Genomic DNA, 25,253 nt, shown 5'->3' on the forward strand with positions numbered 1-25,253 from the left:
ATTTGTTGATTTTACCATTGACTAGAGTGTACGTTTCCATGTGTGCTCTTGGGCCCACCCTGAAGTTAGACATTCATGTCATTTCACCCGAATTTTTGTCCTATATTATTCCTATATCATTCTTGTGCCTCCCTGCTTAGATCATCCTATCTTCTGCCTTAAGGTTAGCCTTTCTAATGTACCCACACCTCTCCACTCTTCTTAAAAGCCTTCAGTGGCTTCCCATCCTTTATTAAATACACCCATTAGGACTGGCACTCAAGGCCCTGTACAATACGATGCCATCCTTTCCCTCCAGCCTTATCTCCAACTGCTCTTCTATGTATACACCTTAGCTTTACAGTTTTCTCTCCTCTTTTTTGTTGTTCAAGGTGTTCCTTCCACGTGGAACAACCTTCCTAACAGCTCTGTTGAAATCCTCTCCTTTTAAGGCCCGTATTCAATACCACTTCCCATAAATACTCTTTTCTGATTCATTCATTTATTGAATAAACACGTACTTATCACATACTATTTGCCTACATTCTTCTAGTTCCTGGGGATAAAGCAATGAACAAAACACCCACAGCCTCGTGGAGGTTATATTGTATTCAGAGAAAACAGTCAATAAACAGTAAATAAGTAAAAACTGGTTGTATGTTAGGTCACTATAAGTGCTAAGGAGAAACACAAAGGAAGACAAAAGGCATAGAGACAGTTAGGAATGAGGAGTATCCTCCAACCAAATAGCTTTCCTTTCTTTGAATAACGAGAGTACTTATGTTCTTTTACAACATAGTTATCTGTGTACTTGTCCTATATTCTTTCTTATGTTCAAAGCTCCTTGAGAGCAAAAACTGCATCTTACTCATCTTTGTATCTCTTGCAGCTTCTGAGACAGCATTCAGTGAATAATGGTTAAAATGAATCAAATGATGGAAATAAGTGCAATAGTAGTTTAATAGAAGGGAGAGACTGATATAGTGGTTGGCTAGGGAGGGCTCCTTGGAAGATATTTAATTTGGGTAAAGCCTTGAAATCTGGGTGGTGTGGGGAGGAAGAAAGGACTGAGTAAGTCATTTTGATGTATCTGTTCTTGAAAAAGCAAACACTGTTGCTTTATAAATTGAGATTAATGTGATGTATAATTTTTTTTTACCTTTACAATCAGTATTTCAGAAGGGACGAGCAATAGACACCGGAGAAGTTGACATTGGCGCGCAGGTCATGCAGACCATTCCCCCTGGCCTATTCTGGCGTTTCCAGATTACTATCCACCATCCAGTATATCTGAAATTCAATATTTCTTTAGCCAAGGACTCTCTGCTGGGAATTTATGGCCGAAGAAACATTCCACCCACACACACTCAGGTATGTGATATTAGAGGTATTTCTTGACCCTTTGAAAGGGTGTTGGGATGACTAGTTTAGGGTTTGTGACTTGAAACATGTGGGAGCCAAAGGTGAAGGCAGACAATTTTTGTATTCAGCAAATATCCAGAATAATCACACTGAAGCAAAAGTAAACAAAACTGCCATTAAGAAATAAGGAATCATATTTAGCAGAGCAGATCACGAAAGGGAGTTTAAGAAAATATTCTGGAAACTTGAATTCTATTTCCTGAAACAGGATGATCATGAGCCTCCCCAACCCCCTCATCTCACGTGGCTATGGCATCCACACACCCTTCACTGGTTCTGTACACCCATGACCCCTTTCCCAATGAAGGAATGCATATCAATAATGCAAATGAGTAAAAAAAAAAGCAGGTTTTATCTCATAGGTAGAAAATTTTCCTTGTTATTGTTAATAATAACTCAAATGTGTAAAACCTCTATGGTTTACAAAGCCCTTCTATAAACCTTAGCTACCTAATTTATCTCATTTTCTTTTCCTTATCTCTTTCTTACATGAACCCATTTGGGGGCCTGCTCCATCTAAGAAGTAGCATAAGGAATCATAATCATCTGGGGCTTTGCTTTGTTTTCAGCAGATAGAACTGTAGTCCTGACCTTACCTTCTGGGTCAGGCCAGGCAGGGGATTAGAATGCCATTCAAATGTGACTATTAAAACAATGTTCAAGGGCACGTGTGCCGTTTGCTTGTCCACTGATTAGGAATAAAAAGAAAGTGTAAATATGCTACTACAAAAATAGTAAATTATGATGAATGTTCTCAGATTTGTGGCCTTTTGTTCATTTGTTTTAAAAAATTAAGTCTTTAATTTGTAAGTAAGGTCGTAGTAATATTTCTGAGGGAAGTATGTGGTTTTAAGTGTCTTCTATCAGATACTTTATTAAATATCAAGATTCTCTTGTATAATACTAAACAAGATTTTTTTTTCTATTTCTTGGTTTATTTATTTTTAAATGACTATTTTGAATACCCCAAAACTCAAAGGTTTATAACATTTGTAAGTAGAGTAGATCTTTTTCAGAATTAGTAATTTACTTTCAGGTTTAAATTTACTTAAAAATTAATAACTTCCTCTTCCTCTTTGCCCACTTCCAAAGCAAAGAACTATGAAATAGGGCAAGTGAAGTTAAAAGGAGATGTTCATCAGTCCCGAAGTCAAAGTAGAGGCTCACATTTGTCTTGGTATTTGTTTCAGTTTGATTTTGTCAAACTAATGGATGGAAAGCAGCTGGTCAAGCAAGACTCCAAGGGCTCTGATGACACCCAGCACTCCCCTCGGAACCTGATCTTAACCTCGCTGCAGGAGACAGGTTTCATAGAGTACATGGACCAAGGGCCTTGGTATCTGGCATTTTATAATGATGGAAAAAAGATGGAACAAGTATTTGTGTTAACTACTGCAATTGGTAAGCTGCCTTGGCTATTATTGTGAATTGACAGTATAACTCAAGAAAGACACAATCAGTGATTAAACTAATATAGATGTTATTTAAACTTATTGCTCATTCTGCCTTAAAGTCATTATTCAGGATAGGTCACTATGTGAAAGGCTTATGTTGTCATTGTCATTAATGTTGCTTAAATGCTGATTAAGATTCTTTCAAAGCTCCATTATTTGCTGCTACTTTATGATACTTACCATTCACCATTTAGTATGTTTTCAGTAGAAATAATTATCTGGATAACATTATTATTAAGGCTACATAGGACAGCTTCAGTGAAGAAGGGACTAAACAGGGGAAGCTCTGTTAATTCAAGATCTATTAAAAACAAAAAGCAAATAAACACCTTTGAAAATGGACAAACTAGTATTAGTCCAGTTCTTTACGATGACTGATTGTAGAACTGACCTCTAAGGTTTCAAAATACATCCTTAGAGTATTTAGAGAAAACTCTTAAAGCATAATAACTTGGGTCATTCAAAGCCCTTTCTTTTAGAATTTTTAGTTTAAAAATAATCACAATGGCTCTTTCAGTGTTCTAAGGGTCTTTTTAGAACATGTTCTTTTCAACACAATGTCTTCACCCACACTTATTCACAGTTCACCCTTGTCAATAAGAGACATCTCACTCTTGTGGGGTTTTTTATCTTTTTTTGGTGAATTCATTCCCCTTGACCCCTTGTGTGAATAAAGCTGAGGTCTTTAGCAATTTTAGAGCCCAGAGGGTAAACAACTCATTGACACAGTATTTTATTGTGTGAATTTTCCTGAACCACTAGTCTTTCAAAAGAAGAGAAAATGTTTTGCAGCTGTCAGTTTTCTATAAGTCTCACCACTTTATCCTTTAGTTAACCTGTTCAACCATATGTTTAGGAAGATGTATTGACTGTTAATAGATATACCATCTGCTCTTTATAACAATTATGTTCTATTTTTACTTTATGCTGTAGACCTTCACTCAGTAGAAAATGGTATTCCGTCCAAAAACTTTCTTCTAATTTAATCATAAAGGCAGTAAAAATACACTGATGATATTTCCCCTAGAGAAATGCTCCACTGATTTTTTTATCTTCAAAAGAGCAACTATTTGTTAAATTAGAAAAAAAAAATTTAAGTCATGGCATTGTTTTGCCACTTGCAGACTCGTTGGGGCAGATTGAGAAAACATATACCTTTCATGCTTTTTTGTTTCTTACCAAGGCCCAGTTTTGATCATGCAAATGCCAGTGAGTTATGAGAGGATGCAATTCTCCCAAGAAATTGAATAATTAGAAGATCTAAAATATTTGTAAAGATTTTTCTCTCTTCTGGTTATCCTTACCCCTAAGCTTAAGTGAAAACACTAACCAAACGATTAACCTTTTAAAAAAATCAATAGACAGCTGTTGAAAGCTGTAAAGGGGGCCTGGGGGATGGAGGGATTGAGCAAAAAAGAAAAAGGAATAACTCATGGACACAGACCACAATGCGGTGACTGCGGGGAGTGGAGGGAGGTGGAGGAGGCTAAGGGGGGATAAAAGGTGATGGAAGGAGACTTCACTCGGGGTGGTGAACACACAATACAGCCTACTGATGACGTGTTGTGGAAGTGTGCACCTGAAACCTGTACAATTTTGTTATCCAGTGTCACCCCCAATATATTCGAAAAAGAGGGACAATCAATAGATCCAGAAACATGCTTGGAGTTTTTTCTGTCCCCTACTTCCTCCCAAAAAGAACTTAACCTTTGAAATATAAGTGTTATCTTCCAGATATTAAGCTGTCACTTTTCTATGCAACGACATAACTTGTTTTTTCCTTATACAAGTCAGTGTGTTTACTATTCTGTTGTCTTTTAAGATTAGAAGTAAGGGAAATATTTCTTCTATAATTTTACTTACAGAGAATCCAAACAAACTTCCAAAAAATCAAAGGTATATAAGGTAATTACTCTAAATTCTCCCCATTAATTTTTTAATGTTTTTCTAATTTATTTTAATTTTAGTAAAAAGAGGCTAAAATATTTGATTAAACGAATTAAGATTTGTGGGAGTGAGTTTAATACTAGAATTAGCTCATTGTTCTTAACTCTATTTGGTCTGCTACTAATAAGGCTTGTTAACATAAGAAAAGCATTTTTATGAGGTTTGGGTTTTTTTAGCCAAACTAACAACAGTTGCCAGGAAGCAAAATCTGAACAGATTGAGAAAATGCTCCAGACAATGGCGGTTTCACCACTTATACATCAGAATCAAAGGGGAAGACATAAGGGGTTACATGAAATTCATTGGTGATAAATTAGGGTGGCAGGAGAAAGCAAAGAGGGGGAGGGGAATCCCTGAGATTGGATAAAAAGTAAAACAAATAGACACCTACTTCTTTTACATTTGTGGGTATAGGATAGTTAACAATTAACATGGCAATATTAATAATGAGGGGATTTGTGGTCTCTGTTCTGGTGGGTGGTTGTGCTTTGAAGAGTCCAGAAAAAAGGAAATGACTTTGACGTTGCAAAGGTATGCTCTCAGGTATGTTATAGTAGATGCAGAAAAAGACAACACAGGTCAGTTAAGTTAAAGATTGACCTTGCTTAGGGAAAAATACCACCTGTGACATGACTACCCTCCATGACTCACTTTTAGTTAGAAAGTGTTAATTTTGGACCATCTGATGTGGTTCCTTTAAGTCTCTGAGTTTGTAAGGCCACCACACAGGCCTCCCCTGAGCTGGTCAGGTTTAGTGTGTGGCCCCTTTTTCGTCCATAGGCTCAAGGCAGTATTAATAACCAACATTTTTTGAGTGGACTAACATAGGTTAGCCCCTGGTCTGTATTAGTATGTACTATTTTTCCAGTAGTGTGGGCAGAGTTGTCAGTACCCCCTAATGTCAGCCAGTCTGCTCTGTAACATGATAATATATGGAGCGCCAGTTTGCCCCAAGCACAGCACTAGATGCTTTACATTCATTTATCTTGTTTGATTTTCAAGGCAACCCTGATAGCATAGGTATAGTATACTTATATAATAAATAAGGAAACAGGCTTGGAATTTGTAAATAACCCGGTAAAGTCCCACAGCCAGCAAGTGGCAAAATTGTGATTTGAAACACCCAGTATGTCTGATTCCAAACCCATTCCCTTTAAACCATACTCACCCATGGATTATTCATTACCTTTAGTTTCTGTTAGGAGAAAACCTGCCAGGAGCCAAACTCACCGTCAGTGTAGATGCGGATATCGAGGAGCTTTATAAGTATAAGCGAGGGGTTTATACTCTAGTATAAAAGCAAAATTATAAGCATAGAACTTTAAAATGAACTTCTGTCTAGGAAGTGAGTCTGCAGTAGGATTAAAAAGACAGAAGGCAAAGCTTCCCGGAGGGCAACAGAAAGAGACAAACACATTCCACATTCTTTTTTCATTCCTGGCTGTGGATGTGGTTATGCTGTAGACGTCCTCCTCCTGGAGTTCCTGCACCATCCCAATGCCTCTTTGATGCCCCGTGGAGATGGCAGGTTCCAAAAGCTCCTCTATTGCCTTCTCTTCTCATTTGCATTGCTGGTGTTAAGCTCGGTGCAGCAGTGTGGGCCCAGGGTAGATAAGTCAATAAGATGTAGCGATTTTTATTTATTTTGATAGCAAACTTTATTAAATGTTTTTTTCTACAGTAGCTACATTCCCACAAGACTACTTCCATAAAGTTGTCGATAGGAACAGGTATGAAATTAAATTCAACTATATTTACCTTTGAAAGCTTCCACCATGGCCTCCTATTAACCATCCAGGGCTGGGGAAATCCAAATGTGGATTTAAAAACTGTCAATACTGCTTAGTACAAGAAAGCTAGATAAGTAGAAAATAGAGAAATAATTGTCCCATCTTAGTATGAAAAAAAAAAGACTTTTTGTGCTTTTCATGATGACCTTTTAAATACATTAATGATTTTCTGAAAATAACAAATGTTTTAATTAGTTAAAAATGGTTAGCTCTTTGTCCAATGTTAGCATTCTTGCCAGCGCAGTTGTAGTGCAGAAATGCCAAATGCCAATTTCTTATCCAGTTCAGTTTTCTAAAACAATAAGAGCACAGACCATCACAAACCTACAGAAGGCTCTCACATGTATTCACTTGGGGTTGAGAAGGATGATGTCCTCTGATTGGTAATAGGATGGCTATCCACACAGCCACTGGATTCATGCTCAGCTTTCTGACACTCCCCCAACTGGACTAGATACCGTTCCTTCCTCTTGTATTTATTCTGCCCAGGGCAGAACTCCAAGTCTAGATCAAAAGTTCTCTAACTATGGAAGTTTATTTGAAGCATTGGTTCTCACTGCTTTAATGCTTTGGGCACCTGCAGGATTACCTGCTGTATTGGTTAGTATGTAGATTGCTGGGCCACATTCCTCAGAGACAGACTCAGTAGATCTGGAGTGAAGCCCAGACATCTGTGCTGTAAGTGCCTGGTCAAAAGGTGGTCAGAAGGCCTCAGTTGAAGAAATGCTATTTCTCGACCCTCATTATAAATGCTCATAGTTCAGGGGAAGATGCCAAGACTACTTCCTAGAATATCTCCTTCTAATTGAAAGTAGCTCATCCAAGTAAAACTAGCTGAGGTAGATAATTTGGATTGAAAAGGAAAAACTGGTGCATATGAGAAGTATGAGTTCAATAGACCAGAATATAAAACTCAGAATCCAAGAGTCCTAAGTATAGAGAACATACAGAAAGAGTAATAAGAAGATGATTTTTTAAAAGATTTTATTTATTTATTTTTAGAGAAAGGGGAAAGGAAGGAGAAAGAGAGAAACATCAATGTGTGGTTGCCTCTAGAGCACCCCCTACTGGGGACATGACCTGCAACCCAGGCATGTACCCTGATGGGGAATCAAACCTGCAACCCTTTGCTTCGCAGGCCTGCACTCAATCCACTGAGCTACTCCAGCGAGGAGGAGATGATTTTTTAAAAACCACAAGAGTAAAGCATACATCATCATAGTTTTTGAACTTAGAATTTGATTGCTATTGTATATGCAAATACAATTTTAAATTACACTTTTTTAATTTTTAATTTTTATTACGGTAACATTGATTAACAATATTATATAAATTTCAACTGCATAACATTATAATTTTGAAAGTCATTGTCAGAGTGAAAACTTTATCCATTTTCAGTCAAAATACTGGAAGACTTATGCAAGTTCTGTTACAGTGTACATTGTTATGTCACCAGAACTACCTATGGGCACCTTTAAAACCTTCTCAATTCCCCTAAAGTCTGTTCTTCTCTAAGAATGGATTGAAGAGAAATTAGTGGCAGAGAACTCATAAGCATTTACAGTCAAGAAAGCATTTCTCAACAAAATACTTAGGTTCCAATGCTTTTAGTGGTGGTAAATTTAATATGAACACTTACTTTAAAAGCCTTCCATTGTCACTTGTTAATGAAAATGAAATACTGATTATCACATTTAAGCTGTCAATATAGCAGATCAAACATTGTAAGGTGCTAGGGAAGAAAATTTTATTTGCTATGACCTAAATTTGAGAAATAAACAGTAGACTTAGTCTTCTGGTTGCATTTTTTAAGCCCATTTTGCTTTTAAGAAATGTCCTATAATCCTAGTACATTTTTAGCTTCATCATGAATGCCTCATAAGAATACAGTTCATCCAGACCCTTTATGCACTTTAGAGATGAGGTTGGTTTTTAGTTCTACTCTTGAATAGCAAGTTCAGCAAATCCAGGGTGCTTTAAATAATTTGGAACTGCATGTGACATCTTACAGAAATCTTTGGCATCTATTTTAAATAGTAAGTGCTCCATAGACAGCAGAGAGCAAGACTGTTATAGGCCCAGAGTTTTTGCAGTTTCAAAAAATTAAAGACTTTGTAGCATGTAAATTTGTTCATTTTTTCTTTTTCTCTCTATTAATAGAAATAATGGATGACTGTTCAACTAATTGCAATGGAAATGGAGAGTGTATCTCTGGCCATTGCCATTGTTTCCCAGGATTCCTTGGACCTGACTGTGCTAGAGGTAATGTCGCTCTTTATTCTGATTGATTTGGGGAAATGATGTCATGTGAAAACTCAGGAGGAAGAGGAGTGGCAGTAGTGGTCATAGGAGCAGGAGCAGTAGCAACAGTACTGCCCACCGCCACGACCAAAAGTTGAGCACTTACTCTGCCAGGAACTGTTCTAAACGCTTTCTGTTATATCTTAATTCCTACTTCCTTCCGTAGTCCTAATAGGTAGATCTGCTATTATTCTAGTTTTATGGACAAAGAAACAACCTCAGAGAGGTGAAATAACTTAACCAGGGTTACCTAAGTAGCTGGGATTTGTGCCTGGATTGTTCAACCCAACCACTACATGGTACTTCTATGTCCCGCATGAGCTGATTCATAATGGATGAAATTTAAGAGTGGGCAAAGTGGGTAACTGCTCATCCATACCCATGGAAATTGGATTCAGTGGACAATCATCAAATGGGCAAGTAGCCCAACCAGTAAAGACTAGAAAGTTGGATGTTAAACTTAACAAACTTTACTGTTTCCTAGACTTGCCCACAGTTTAATTCTTGAGAAGCTTTAGGTAAATCACATCATGTTTTCCCACAGGCTTACAGTTACAACCCTAGAGGTGCTTTCTTCTCATCTTCTGTGCTGCTCTTTAAAGTCCTCAGTCTGCTAATACTTTAATCTCAGGTTTCTCAACCACTTAATCTCTTTAGGTTAAATTCTATTCAACAGAGAATTCTATAGCACTTGCTAGGTTCCCAGTACCATAATAGATCTTGAGGAGGTAGGGGCAGGAGTGGAGGCAGTGGCTAGTATTAAAACACAAGACAGGAGATACAAGCCCTGCCCTCAAGGAGCCCACAGTTTCAATAGAGAGGCAAACAGTGACAAAGCAGAGTAAGTGTTCTAATAAAGGTCTGCACGATATGTCATGGAGCTAGTCAGCTCTCCCACATAAATCTCTTTAAATGCACAACCTTTGAAAGATAACATTCTGTGAAATGAATAATTCCCTATTTATTAGTTTTTCAGATTTTCTGGGGTTTTTTCCCCTTCTGTCTGCTAGAGGAAAAAAAGCCACAAGGGAGAAAACCCCTAGTTTATATAAATGATGATAATAATTATTATTTAAGTGTATGATGGAATCAAAATCAAATACTTGAAATAATTCCTCCACTCAGGATAGGTTTATAATTTATCCTTATCCTACTCCCATAAGAGGAAAACTCTGTAATCACAAACGTGTCCCTCTTTAATACAGAAATAGTACAATTTTTTGCCTGAAATATTATATAAGAATCAATAGCGAATTGCTTGTTGGAGATTTTAGAAGCATTATGAGAACATTACAAGTTCATTTGCCAATCTTCAGATTCATGCCCTGTGCTGTGTGGTGGGAATGGAGAGTACGAGAAAGGACACTGTGTCTGCCGAAATGGCTGGAAGGGGCCCGAGTGTGACGTTCCAGAAGAACAATGCATTGACCCAACATGCTTTGGTCATGGCACCTGCATCATGGGAGTCTGCATCTGTGTGCCAGGATATAAAGGAGAAATATGCGAAGAAGGTCAGAGCCCCATTTCAATCTATTGCTTCAGGCTTTGCTCCCCCTGAATTGTCTAAGGCACCATAATATGTCTGTACTAGTGATAGAAGTGGTCTTCGCAACTCATAAATGCCCAGCATACCTGCTTTGTACATGGAGCAGGGGGTTGGAGTTGGGGGGGCAACTCCTCGGGTCTCTCCTGACAGTCTCTAACCTTAACATGAGGCCGTATCTGCGACACTTGGAGAGCAATAATGAAAGATGGCATTTCCCCCCTCATTTTAACACTGTTTTATAACTTCAGAATTTCCATATTGATGATTTTAGGTGTTGATGTGTATGCTTTCATTATTACAGAGTGCACTAGGCTATATCTTATTTTAAAGCACATAATAAAAATAATAATATATGCACATTTGGAACCATTTCATGAATGTTTTCTTCGGGAGTGATCTGTAATTACCATTATGATTGCTTCATATTATTTATTTCTACACACCTCATGCTGAAGCTTGACCTCCATGCCTAAAGAAGCAGACTTATCACTAATGAGTTTCAAGGCAGTGCCTTTATATTAAAATTCACCCCAAAGGATCCTTTACACACCCAAAACATATTTTGAAATGACAATAGTTTTATCATTGAAAGAGTCACATTGGAAAACAAGTTTACTAGTAATCAGACCTTTTTCATGCTACATTCCTCAAGTAAGAATGATTTCAGAAATAACGTTAAACCATTACCATGGGAGATGGTCTCATCACAACTATTGTTCAGGAAAGAAGCTGCTGAAAATGCTCTATAATTGCTTTTTAAAGATGGCTCATTAAGACCATTACACAGCATTCTAAAGGATTTAATCTCATTCCACTCCATGAGCAAGCAAGAGTTTAGCTTTTCACCTCCAATGCATTAGCAGTAGTAGAATTTTGGTGTGAAGATTCTATCTGTTCCAATGAATGACGAGGCACCTGAGCTCCTGAGTTACTTTTAGAAATTGTTTGTATGCTGATCCAACTGCGATCATGATATTTAAGTTGTAAATTCAGATGCTCTATGGACACACACATTCACCCCCAAAATGGTGCTATCACAATATCTACAATTTGCCATGAAAACTAACCTAATGAATTTAGGATCTTTTGTTTAAATTACATAACTAATTGAAAAAGGACTTAGCATTCTAGGCATCACTAAACAAATTTGTAGTATAAACAGGATAGCATGAAGTACCATATTCAACGGACTAAACTTTTCAATTACAATAGAAAAAAATGTTTTAAGTCAGACATCACAGCCCAAGAACCCACAAGTCGAACCGGGCTCGTGCTTCTCCTAGTGGTGGTGGTGGTGGTGTTTTTGTCATTGTTTAATGGGAAAAATTTTAAAATACAGAAGTGTCATAGAAAAACCTCTATTGCTAGCCCATTGTGAACAACTTGAAACCCTGGGCTCACACTGCTGTGTGGGGGCAGTCAGCTGGAGCCCAGGAGCAATAGCTTCCTCTACACTGTTCCCAGTTCACTCCCTGCACGCTCTGTTTTCTCACATCCAGCCCACCGCGTAACTGCGTGCCACCTGCCTGGCCCCTTCAGCCATGTGACTGTATGCCTCCGATTTAAGTATATCTTACCTATTCATTGAAGGTGGCCTTTTAATACAATAAATTATATTAAGTTAATTATTAATAAAATGTTCTTTTTTATTGTTGTTCAATTATAAAATTTTCTTGTATTTTAATATAACCAAATGGCTTCCTCTAAAACAATATTCTATACTTTAAACGTTTCCCTGCCCTCCAAATAGCAAATGAATAAAATTAGATGCACCTTCTGCTATTTAATCGCTGACTAGCTCAGGTATTAAAGCGGTGTGCTAATGATTCTGAGATCATGGGCTGATTATAACGGCAATCATACTAAATGCTTGTTTAAGCTTCCCCTGTTCCGTGGCCACACCACACCCTCAAACTATGCTTGTCTGGCAAATGATGGCAGATTGTATCAATCTTTTTCCATTGCTGGAAAAGTAATTCAAAGCATACATCTGCATCATGGTGAATTATTTGCTCTCATCTTATCTGAATGTGAAGACTAAAAGTTTGGACATCAACTTTTCTAGCTTCCAAGGTCACGCAGGTAAAAGGATAAAAAGCAATTCTCCCCAAGGCAAGAATAAGAATCTAGTTCTAATATAGTGCATCCATTTGTCCAAAAAATGTATATGTGTGTCCAAAAATTATACATGTGTTCAAAAGTTTCCAGAATCATGCAAAAGGAATGGAGTTTGCGATATTCTGAAACATTAGAAACTGTCACCGTGTCCTGACAGAAGGGAGAAGCTGCACAAATTTTTCAGTTGGGTTTAATCTATTGCATTTTTAGTGCTTCTAAGGAATAAATGAGAGGTTATAATAAATTTGTTTATTGTATGATTTCATGCAACAGCAGTCACTTCACTCGTTGCCTTGAACGATCCAAACTTAAAAATATATCAACTCCTCTATACACGTTAAGTAGAAGGCATTCCTGGGTGCTCTGATCCCAATTTCAGAAAAGACAAGGAATGACTTGCTAAATGTTCTTGGGCGTTTTTTGCAGAGCCAAGGAATTCCAATCAAAGGCCTCCACTGGTTTGTGTGGAAGTGCTACACGCTGCTGAAAATTTCACACAATATATGTATGGTTTCCTTCTTTTTGTAAATTTAGGATGCGATCTTTATGATATCAAACCATGTTTTTAAGTGTTAATAATCTTTTGGTTTAAACACAGTCATGTTGACCTCAGTCTTATGATTGCCTACTTAAAACAGCAACAATGGCATAATATTAGGAAATCAATGCGAGGATCTCATGTCATAGAATGGCCATACCTACTCACTTCCTTTTTCCCACGTTTTGGGCCTTTAGAGGACTGCTTGGACCCAATGTGTTCCAGCCATGGCATCTGTGTGAAAGGAGAGTGTCACTGTTCTACTGGTTGGGGAGGAATCAACTGTGAAACTCCACTTCCCATATGTCAAGAGCAGTGCTCAGGACATGGAACTTTTCTTCTGGACACTGGAATGTGCAGCTGCGACCCCAAGTGGACAGGATCTGACTGCTCAACAGGTACCTCAGAGTTATCTCCTTCTCATTCTCGCTCTCCCAGGTTCTCACTGGCCTTTGCCTTAAGGTAGTACTCCTTAAAGGCTTATCTGTATGCCTTTCATGGGGTGTAAGGGTCTCCCCAGTATTTCCTAGGCTAGTAGTTTACTGGATTTTTATATACAATGTACTGCTGGGTTTTTTAATAGTATTTTCATTGTCATCGGTCTGTGCTAGAACCTCTGTCTGCATTCTGTATTCTCCTGCAGTGTTTCATCCATTCCCAAGGCTCCTGTTATTGGTACTCTATAGATTATTCCAAATCCAGATTTCCCCAAACGCAAATAATCCTTCATTTCCAACCATCTGCTACATATTTCCACTTGACGTCCCATCACTTAAAAACACAACCTAGCACAGAAACTCCCTGTATTTGCTGTATTGTTGCCCAATTACTATTCCAACAAGCTTGATTTCATTTTCCTATTCCCTACCTTAACATCATCTACAGTTCTCCATTGTCCATAGGTAAACTTCAAATATCCTAGCCTCTTATTACAAACTATTTTAAATCTCTGTCTCCAGACTGTCTTCTACTTCTGCCTTCTGAATAAATCCCTCCCCTGCTAAAGTAATCTGTGTGCCCCCTTTACCCCCATTACATCACACTGTTCTCTATGCCCTTTCCTCAGCAAGGAATGCTATTACGTTTCCACCAGTGAAAATCCAACCCATCCACCTAGACCAACTACATTTTTTTCAAAGAATTTTTCTAAACATCAATTACAGTATACATTCAGTATTATTTTGTATTCATTTCAGGTGTACAGCGTAGTGGTTATATAACGATGGAATCTACACAGTGATCCTCAGTGATATTTCAGGCATCCACCTGGCCCCATACATAGTTATACAACATTATTTACAATTGCAAATATTCTGTAAAATGCTTTCTGATCACATACCAAGATCCTCTGAAGCCCTACAATACTCAGCGCCAGAGAGTAAAAAGGGCATCATGCTGCAGGAATTTGTGTACACGACTTGTTTTCCCACCTAAACTAACGGATTGTTCTTTATAACTTTTCTTCTTATCCTCAGACCATGTGCTCATTAAATGAGTAGAATTACTCAATGATAACTCCGACAGAGCCTCTGTCTATTTTTGTTAAGGATGTAAAATGACATGTGATGAGCAGGAGCAGAGCGATGCATGCTCTGTGGGACCTTTTGCACCACTGAATGAGCTCATGACCCAAAGTCTGCAATCCTGCGCTATAAAGAAAGGGGCAAATCTCTGTTAAGACAATTAATTCTAATCTAACACTTCACTGTACAAAATTTTTCTGCCTCATATGGAAATAATATAGAAGATTGCATGTTATAGTTTTATTTTTCTGATGTCGGGCACACAGTGTATAGTGAAAGATGGTTTCATGGCAACACCTCATCAACATTTCTGTGTTAAATGATATTGTTTACAGACTCCAGATTGGTACAGTTTCAGTAAAAAAAGACCCGTGATATTTTTTTCATGGCCACATAGATTGCTAACATCCATCCAATCTTTGTTTTTTCTTTAGGTTTAATCTTTATTATATTTTATTCCATTACCATTTAGTCCCCTTATACCTTCCTCACCCCAGCAATCACCACACTGTTGTCCATGCCCGTGAGTCCTTTTTCCTTTTTGCTCAATTACTACACCCACTAACACCCCCCTACTAGCTGTCATCTGCTCTCTATCAATGAATCTGTCTCTATTTTGCTTGTTACTTCAGTTTGTTCATTAGATTCCACATATGAGTGAAATCAGATGGTATTTGTCTTTCTCTGACTGGCTTATTTCACTTAGCATAATGTTCTTCAAGTCCGTACTGTTGCAAAGGGTAAAATTTTCTTCTTTTTTATGACCAAGTAGAATTCCATTGTGTAAATGTCCCATAGTTGTTTTATCCACTCATCTACTGATGGACACTTAAGCTGCTTCTGTATCTCGGTGATTGTCAATAACACTGCAGTGAACACAGGGGTGCTTACGTTCTTTCAAATTAGTGTTTTGGGTTTCTTTGGATATATTCCCACAAGTAGGATTGCTGGGTCAAAAGGCGGATCCATTTTTAATTTTTTGAGGTATCTCCATCCTGCTTTGTACAGTGGTTGCACCAATCTGCATTCCCACCGACAGTGCAAAAAGATTCCCCTTTCTCCACATCCTCGCCAGCACTTGTTGCTTGTTGGTTTATTGATGACAGCCATTCTGACAGATGTGAGATGGTATCTCATTGTGGTTTTAAATTAATTATTAGTGACGTTGAGCATCTTTTCATATGTCTATCGGCCATCTGTATGTCCTCCTTAAAAAACTCTCTGTTCAGGTCCTTTGCCCATTTTTTAATTGGATTGTTTGTTTCTTTTGGTGTTTTTTAAGTACTTCATAAGTTTTGGATATTAACCCCTTATCACATGTGTAAGCAAATATGTTCTCCCATTCTGTGGGTTGTATTTTTATTTTGTTGATGATTTCCTTTGCTGCACAAGAGCTTTTTAGTTTGATGTAGTCAAACATAAGAGTTGCATTGAATCATTAGATTGCTTTGGGTAGTATGGACATTTTAATGATGTTAAATTTTCCATGCACATGGTATGTGATTCCACTTATTTGTATCCTCTTCAATTTCTTTCTTCAGTGTCTTATAATTTTCCCCAATTATGACTATAGTTTTTTCAAACTCTTCCTTTATGTCCATCAAAATTTTCCTCACATATTTAGGTACTCCTATGTTGGGTGTGGAAATAATTACTAGGGTTATATCCTCTTGTTGGACTGTTCCCTTTATCATTATGTAGTGTCCTTCTTTGTCTCCTATGGTAGCCTGGTTCGAAAGTCTATTTTGTCAGATATGAGTACTGCTACCCCAGCTTTTTTCCCCTTTCCATTTGCATGAAATATTTTTTCCATCCTTCTACTTTTAGTCTGTGTATATCTTTTCATCTGAGATGGGTCTCTTGGAGGCAGCATATATGTGGGTCTTGTTTTCTTATGCATTCATCTACCTTGTATCTTTTTGTTGGAGCATTGAAGCCATTTACATTTAAGGTGATTATTGATAGATACCTATGCAGTTCCATTTTATTGTTAGGCTGTTTTCCTCTGGTTTTTTTTTTTTTTTTTTAATTTCTCTCATTTTTCTTCTTCTTAAAGCAAGCCCTTTAACATTTGTTGCAGTACTGGTTTGGTGTTAACAAAATTCTTTACCTTTTCCTTGTCTGGGAAGCTCCTTATTTTCCTTCGATTTTAAATGATAGCCTTACTGGGTAAAGTAGCATTGGTTGTAGGTCCTTGCTTTTCATCACCTTGAATATTTCATGCCACTCCCTTCTGGCCTGAAATGTTTCTGTGGAGAAATCAGATGACAGTCTAGTTGGAGCTCCCTTGTACATAAATACCTGCTTTTCTCTTGTGGCTTTCAGGATTCTCTCCTTGTTTTTAAGCCTTGTCATTTTAATTATGACATGTCTCAGTGTAGGCCTCTTTTGGTCCAACTTGTATGGGACTCTCTGAGCTTCCTGAACTTGTGTGTCTTTATCCTTCACCAGATTAGGGAAGTTTTTAGTCATTATTTCTTCAAATAGGTTCTCAATCCCTTGCTCACTCTGTTGTTCTTTTGGTATTCCCATGATGTGGATGTTATTATGTTTCATGTTGTCCAAAATGTTTCTTAAGTTCTCCTAATTTTTAATTTTTTTTTCTTTTTGCTGCTATGCTTGGGTTTTGTTTTTTTTTTTCCTACTTTGTGTTCCAAATCACTGATTCAGTCCTCTGCTTCATCTATCCTACTCTTTATTCCTTCCTGTGTATTATTTAAATCAGATATTCCATTCTTTCTTTTTGACTGATCCTTTTTTATGGTTTCTATGTCTTTTTCATGCTTTTGAGTATCCTTATAAGCATTACTCTAAACTCCATTGTGATAAATTGCTTGCCTCCATTTCATCTAGTTTTTCTTCTGGATAATTCTCTTGTTTTTTCATTTGGGGTCTGTTTCTTTGTCTTTACATTTTGGCTGCCTCTTTGTATTTTCTGCCTTAGCTGTTAAACTAATCAGTCATTAAACTGCTCAGTTCTTAAAGTGATCAAGCTGTAATCAACAGCCCAGCTTAACTTCCACAGGGTGGAGCAGAGTAATTCCTGTGGGAGAGGATATAGCTTTCCTTTAGGCTGATATCTCTCAGGGGGTATTGCTCTGCCTGAGAAAGATGGCTTCTGCAGTATGGATAACGACTCAGCACAGGGATCCTAGTGGCTATCCCTTCAGTTTTCTCACCAGAGTCACCAACCTCAGACTCTCGTCACACATCTCTAGTCCACTCTGCCCTCCCTCTGCTGGGATCCAAGGTAAGTAGCTGCAAATGAAATTTTGTGCATTGGCCCTTTAAGAGGATCTCTGCATCTCCAGCCATCACTCCCTGGCAGACAAAAATCCTGCTGCTTTTCACAGCTGGACGTTATCTGTGCTTTTCTCCCTGGCTCTGGTCCTATACACTGTGGAGCCCAGCTTGGGGTTTAGATCCCACACTTCTCAGGGGGAACCGTCCTCCCACTGAAACATCCCTCCGGCACTTCAGCTGCCACCTGTGGGAGCCCATCCAGCCCTCTTGCACCTCTTCTGCACTACCTCTCAGTCTCATTGTAGAGATACAGTTTCCTCTGGCTGTCTGTTGTTATAAGGCTTCTCTCCAGCTAGTGTTCACTTGCTTATTCTGGATAATTTCTCTACAGTTTAGTTGTAATGCCAGATTGTTCCTCAGAGGAAGTTAGTTTAGCTTTCACTTCATCATCTTGGATCTTACATGCTATTATTTTAGAAAATGATTAAAATGCTATAGACAATGTACTAATGACTAAAATGCACATCTTAAAAAAATCATTCATTGATATACTTAGCAAATATGTGTGTGCCTGTTATGTGCTTGGTGCTAGAGACATAGTGGTGATCGAGCTGGTCATGGTCCATACACAAAAGGAACTTACAGTGTCCTGGAGAAAGCACATTGAACAAGTTAGAGGAGGGTTACAAAAGGGAAGTGACTGGGCATTATGGGACCGTACAGTATGGCTCTAACCTGATTATGAATTTATTTACTAAATGTTATTGAACACATTTCATTCTTCCATGTGTCAGATATAGTATGGCCTAGTGCTTCAAGTTTAAAATAATAATACTAACATTCGTATTATCATTAGAATACACATGTACATAATAATTACTATGTCTTAGGCATTATTCTAATTGTTGTACATATATTCCCTTAATCTTTATAACAACCTAAGAGATAAGTACTATAATTATGCCCCCTTTACAGGTGTGCAAAGTGAAGCACAAAGAGGTTAAATCACTGGCCCAAAGTTACCCATATAACGAGAGTCAGAGTTAGAATTTGGACTAAGGTATTCTGGCTTCACATTCCGCACATTTACCCACTACGCTGTACCGTCCTCTAGGAGCCCATCATCTAGTTCACCATGAATAAAAACATACCGTTGAGCAATGTCTAGGGCCACGTGGCAGAGAGCACAAAGAGGGAACAGTAAGTTATTTCTGTGAGAAGAGGCCTTACAGTCAGGCAAGACTTTGGAGGAGGCTTAACACGTGAATGAACAATAGTGTTTTGAGTTTCTTGGGGTATACTGTCAGAAGTGGATCTCTGGGTCATAAGGCAATTTCATTTTTAAGTTTTTGATGAACACTAGAGAGATGATTACAGCAGGTTCCCAAATAAGGTTTTGTTCCATGTCACTTCGTTATAATGTTGATGAGATGCCCTAGGAACTTGTCTTGTTTATGTCAATTAGCCTGTGGTAAAATTGATTTCTTTATATGTTGTTTCACTTAAAGTCTCAAAACCTATCGATGACGTTACGGGAAGACTTACCATACATGTTTTACCAAGTGGACAGGAGAGGAAAGAATACTCCAGGCAGAAAGCGTAACTTCAAGAAGTAGAGCTGTGAGTCCAAATGGCACATTTTGCGGACTTGCAAGTCACTGGGTACAGCTTCAGCATAGGAATCCAGAAGAAGGTAAAATTGGAGAGATGGGCAGGAGCCAGAAACAAGAAGAGTTTTATTTGCACACCATGCTAAGGAATTTGCATTTTCTCCTGACACAGTAAGAAGCCATGGAGTGGTTTATAAGAAACTGCATCTTAGATAGACCACCCTGACAGCTACTGAGAGGACCAGGTGCAGATGGATGACGCAGGGTCGTCAGAGGCAAGGGCGGTGTGACTTGGAGTAGTCCTGGAGTGAGACAGTGGAGACAGCCTGAACTGAAAATGCACTTGTGAGAATGGCAAGGTGGAGACAGACCAGGAAAGAGTTACCATGGTAGATGAGAGACAGTGAGGAGCTAGGGATAACTACCTGGGAGGCTGGGTAATAAGAAGCACTACCAGCTGAGAAAGAAAAGAAGCACAGGTGGAAAAGCAGGTTTGCGGCGGAGCGACACAGTGAGCTCAGCTGTGGGCATGCTGAGTTGGAGGTGTCTGGAGAAGATCCTGGTGGATATGTATAGTGAGGGACTGATAGCCAAGAATGAGCCTTATGGGAGAAATCTCAGTTCGAGCCAAATATTTAGGACAGAGTTTAGACCAGAGGAAAGCACGTTCTTGTCCAGGAAAAGTGGAAAATGAGCCTGAAGAAAACATAGAGAACATCAACATTTAGTATCTTCTCCATGATTGGGTTCTTAATGTTTAAGGAAAAACTTTATCTTTATGTAGGACTTCATAAACACTTAGTGATTGCATAGTGATTCTGTATCATACAATTTGTCCCTCTTGCTACTCACACCCCTTATGTGTCCTTCCTGGTGGCTCAGAAATGGGTAAAATTCCTGCTCATGTGCCACTCAGCAGTTGCCCAAATTCAGATATTTGTATTCCATATGAATTGACATTAAATTTGGTGTGCTGCGAGTTGCTCTTTGCCCAGGCCACCCCTCCTACCTAGTACAAACAGGCGTGCACAGTTCTGTCGGCAAAGAAGACAATTATCCAGAAGGGGAGCTAAAGGCTAATTATGAACGTGCTTCTATACTTGCCATCCTCCCCTCTCTGCCAGATGAAGTACCTTAAACTCTACCCTATTCCTCCCTCACTTCAAACCACACTTATCAGAACTAATCAAATGATGAGAAAAAGTGGTAGCCCCATAGAATATTAGATCTGGAGGAAACTGTAAAGATATCTGATTGCATGTTTCAGAGATGCGGTTTCTAGTCCACCTGGCTTGGCGTCCCTAAGGATTCTAATATACTGAGGTACAGAGAGGTTAAACGATTTGTCCCTGGGTGTAAGAGCCACCCCACTACTCTGATCTCATTGAAATGTTCATTAGCCAAACATTTACTGAACCCCTAATGTAAATAATGATTTAGGATATCTTTCACTAATTGCTACAAAAGGGAGATAGATGCAAAACACAGGGTGTACTTAACAATACCTGAAGGTCTAGGAAGTGGTCACAAAAGACTTTGCGGATCATTAAGGGCCCTGTATGCCATTCCTAGGAGTTCGGACTTGATCCTGAGGACAGTGGGAAAGCTGTTGAAGGGGTTTAAAGAGTTTAGCATTATGACCATGTTTGCATTTTAGAAAGATCACTCTGCAAAGAGGTTGGAGAACATAGTAAACAATGATGAATCCTTGCTATAAGGGAATTTAAGTGCAGATGGAGAGGAATGGTCAGACGTGAGAGAAGTTAGGATGTAAACCTTGATGACTATGTAAGCGTAAGGAGAGGCAGAAATTGACACTGATTTGATGATTTCAGCATTGCTAGACTGGATAAATAGTGACACTGCTAAGGGAGATATGAAATACCCATCTGCTAAACAAATTTTCTTGAGCACCTACTATGTGCTAGGCTCTTCAGCTACATCAGGGGGGGGAACAGAGATTCCTGCATTCATGGGGCTTAAAGTCTGCAGGGAGAGACAGATAGTAAACAATGAACAACAACTATACAAGCTTCTAAAACACAAGGAAACTGAGGGCCTGAGAGGTTAAACAACTTGTACAAGGTCATAGATGTGACTAGTTACCAACCTGAAAGTAGAAACTCAGTTTGCTGATTTTTTTTCATGTTGAGCTTTTTTTCATCCCTCCACCCTTAGCCCTGCCAAGGGAAGAAGGAAGAGTTAGACAAGGAGCTGGGACTCAGGTAGATAGATTAGTTTACTGAAATGGGAAAGTTCAAGGAGATGAAGGACATCAAATACCAAGTGCATGAATGGCACATATTTGTCCAGAGATCCTGGACTAAAGCCACACTAGTCTATTCTAGACCCAATCGAAAGAGAACACTAGAAGCACCTCTTGCTCAGACAAATAGAGGTGGATAGGTATGATCCAAAACTCAGCAGCCTCTCAGGCTAAAGCCTTCCTAATAAAACTACCAACTTGAAAACTAGTGGAGGGAAATACACTCCAAATCTCTAGTGTCATGGTAGGAATAGTCCTTCTGTGATTTTTAAGCTCCACAAAGGTTGTTCCCACAGAGCACATTTAACCATCGAGATGATCTCACTGTGCAGTCTTTTAATTGAGCGTGCTCAGTACAGGAAGCAATTTAACATTTGATTCTTATAATGGATCACGTCATTTCAAACGTGGATATGCTCTTTGCCATTGATCATTTTCTTCCTCTAAGCGCGTGAAGCTTAGCTGTTAGCATGTTAACAGTGCTGCTCTGACACCAAGGGGACTGCAGTGAATGGTGTACTGATTATTTTCCATCTGTTTTCTAGGTACGTTGAGTATTGTTAGTGGCACTGAATTGATATTTGATATAGGCTTCTTTAACCTGAAGGTCTCATGGTACTTCACAAAGGTTAACTCATTAGTCTTTAAAAACACCTCAAGAGGAATGCGATAGAAGCTTGTTATAACGTGGCTTAGATCTGGATATAGCATAGGCCGCATCATGTTCCCTTACAATGTAACTCCTTGCCCTGAAATCTCAGTGATACAGTTAGCCTGTACTAAGGATATTGGCTCTAACCTCTAGTATCAGCATTGTAAAATGTATCTACTATATTTCTTTCATAAAATCTGGCTTCTCTTGGTCACATAGTCTTTGAGGAGGAGCACAAAAGCAGAGTTTAGAGCTTTATACTCCTCTCTTCTTGTTAAACTTCCTCTCAAATCTGTTGTTATTCACAAATGCCTGACAGTGAAATTCACAGATGGTAAGCATTCACATAGAGAGGAGAACTCTTGCTCTTGTCTGCTGTGATCCCCTCTTATTATACTATATCTTAGAAATGGATTAATCGGCTAGAGAGATATGAAACATTAGGCCCAGGGGTATTTTTGAACACAGTATTTGCAATACTACAGAAATCATGAGTTACTCTTAGTGTGTAGCTGACCTAAGCAGGGTTAGTTCCTGAAGCTCCCGTAAGGATTTGTTGTAAGGGTATTTGCTTTCAGGCCATCCTATGACTTGTGGCCATCTTGTTTGTCCATCAGAGAGGTGACTCTGTGTGTGTGTGTATATTCATAGCACAGTGACCCTGAGTAACTCACTTAACTTCTTTGAATCTCAGTTGCCTCATTTTTGAAATGGTAGCAGATTAGCCAAATGGCCCTTGAGGCCCCTGCCAACACTGAGATCTATCATTCTTGATACTATATATTGAGCTGTTGACACTGATTATGAATGGTTGGTTTATGGATGCAGTCCATAAACTCTCTTAACTCCATATTGTTTATGGTGAGAAAACATTCATTATAAACATGTTTTGTTTTCATTATAAGGACAGTTTGATATATAGACCATGTTGTTTGAGAATTTAACCACTCTTTATAGAGATACATATGAACACACACATATAAATGTGTGTGTGTATATATCTTCATTAAAACAACGTCTCGTTATGTTTTTCAGTGTCCCCTAATGAATGGTGATATGATCTACGAATTAAACAGATAATTAGAGGAGGAACTTGTAAGAGGCTTGTATAATTGTTGTTGCTAGGGAAATTTTCCTTGATTATGCAAATAATACATGCTATGAAAATATGAGTTTTCTCCTTTATCGAAAGTGCCAATGATCGAAAGACCGTTGCCTGACTCTACATGTCTATCACATACAGTACATCACAGCTCCTGCAATTTCCAGGTATTGATTCAGCCATTTGAAATGATTAGCATGTGCATTGTATTTTTCCTACAGACATTACAGTAACAGCAGGGCCATACACGCCGCTTGGTAAAGAAGCTTTGTTCAGAATGTAATGCACTTGCTACTGCCACAGCTATCATTGAAGATAAAAATCCACTCATATATAAAGTAACTAAAATTTAGCATCTTCAAGAAAAGAGACAGTTAATGTAGCCAGATTAGGAATTTAAGATTGCAGGTACTTTTCCATGTTTCATTCTGGACACACCTGGCTTTTTCAGGAACACTAGCTGAGTTCTCAGAAGAAATATTTCTGTTAGTTAGCAAGCAATGTGAACTTATCATAATGCTACAAATTGCCTGGACTTAAAGAAAAGCTCAAATGTAGACAATTAGTCATTGAAACATGATGGGAGGTTTTTATAGTGCTTTGTAGCACAGAAGGACAAAAAGTTTATGACTAATTCCCATGCAGGCTTCTTTGTCTTTAACTTGCTAGTCAGAGTATGACAACTTCTGATCAAATTCATTTTCAAGCAATTCTTTTTTCTACTCAGTAGAGAATAAGGGATAAATCTTCAGGTGATTCTGATTTGATAAAATAAACTCCTGCTTAAAACATAGTGTCTGCACCATTAATAGCATTAACTGTAGATAATTGAATCAGTAAGCGAAATTCATCGATGCCACTAGAAACAACCCACAGCATCCTTAGGAGAATTCCAAGTCGTTAAATGTGTGAAATCGAATACACAAAAATGTCTTTGGGAAGTAGATATGAAATGGGAAAAAATTACATTATTATCATGATTTCCTAGCAACACATCCTACTTAGGGATGGTTGGTTGTCATCCCTTAAGCCTTTTTTTTTGCGGGGGGGGTCTCAAGTGAAAGTAGAAATTAAATGCCAACATATTCTCAGACTCAAAAATCCCTTATCTTTATAAAAGAGAATTCCTTTACTGGCCATAAGATTGTGTACACAGAGCACATGAAATGTAAGATGTTTTCATATCACATCTTTTACATTTTGTTCTGAGACAATAAAAGCCACACCTGTTATACCATCATTAGCAGGCGGCAATGCAAAAATCCAGTGAAACTTTTGACAATTTGACAAGTTTGAACTAACGGGAAGATTTGCAGCCGTCTCTCTATAAATCTGAGCTAACTCTGCTGATTGGTTCAGGACATCAAAGCTTTAAAATTGTTTTTCCAACTAGGGAAGTATATTTTTTAAAGGCTGCAATTATGAAGCAAGAAAACATAAGAAAAAATGAGTGTGAGGATATGTGATTATTTCCGTGGTTAAAGTACAGTTAATAATAAGGAATGTATTTGGACAGGCCAATTGGGGCATCAAAAGAAAACAGGCAAATTTTGTATTTTTCAATTAAATGCATTCTTATTTACTCAACCTTGTATTCTAAACCCCAGGTTCTTTTGGTAGCTGACATTTTTCTCATTTCACGTGTAGCTACATGAAATCAAAATAGACCCAGAAAAGCGTGCATCTAAAACATGTATTTGGCCCTGTAGATGCGATCCTATGTGGTGCCTCACTAAATATCTCTGTAACTGTGCTTGTTGGG

General features: G+C 38.3%; 1 protein-coding gene across 1 annotated transcript in view; it reads left to right on the forward strand.

Annotated features, from left to right (window-relative positions):
• Nucleotides 1-25,253, forward strand: part of TENM1 (teneurin transmembrane protein 1) — an 854,561-nt gene that overhangs the window by 583,396 nt on the left and 245,912 nt on the right. The window contains exons 11-15 of the mRNA XM_053917142.1: nt 1,151-1,350; nt 2,592-2,802; nt 8,753-8,854; nt 10,210-10,404; nt 13,293-13,493. Coding sequence (XP_053773117.1) covers nt 1,151-1,350; nt 2,592-2,802; nt 8,753-8,854; nt 10,210-10,404; nt 13,293-13,493 — 909 coding nt within the window. The remainder of the gene's footprint in view (nt 1-1,150; nt 1,351-2,591; nt 2,803-8,752; nt 8,855-10,209; nt 10,405-13,292; nt 13,494-25,253) is intronic.

This window comes from Desmodus rotundus, chromosome X (assembly GCF_022682495.2).
Source record: "Desmodus rotundus isolate HL8 chromosome X, HLdesRot8A.1, whole genome shotgun sequence".
Taxonomy (NCBI): Eukaryota; Metazoa; Chordata; class Mammalia; order Chiroptera; family Phyllostomidae; genus Desmodus; species Desmodus rotundus.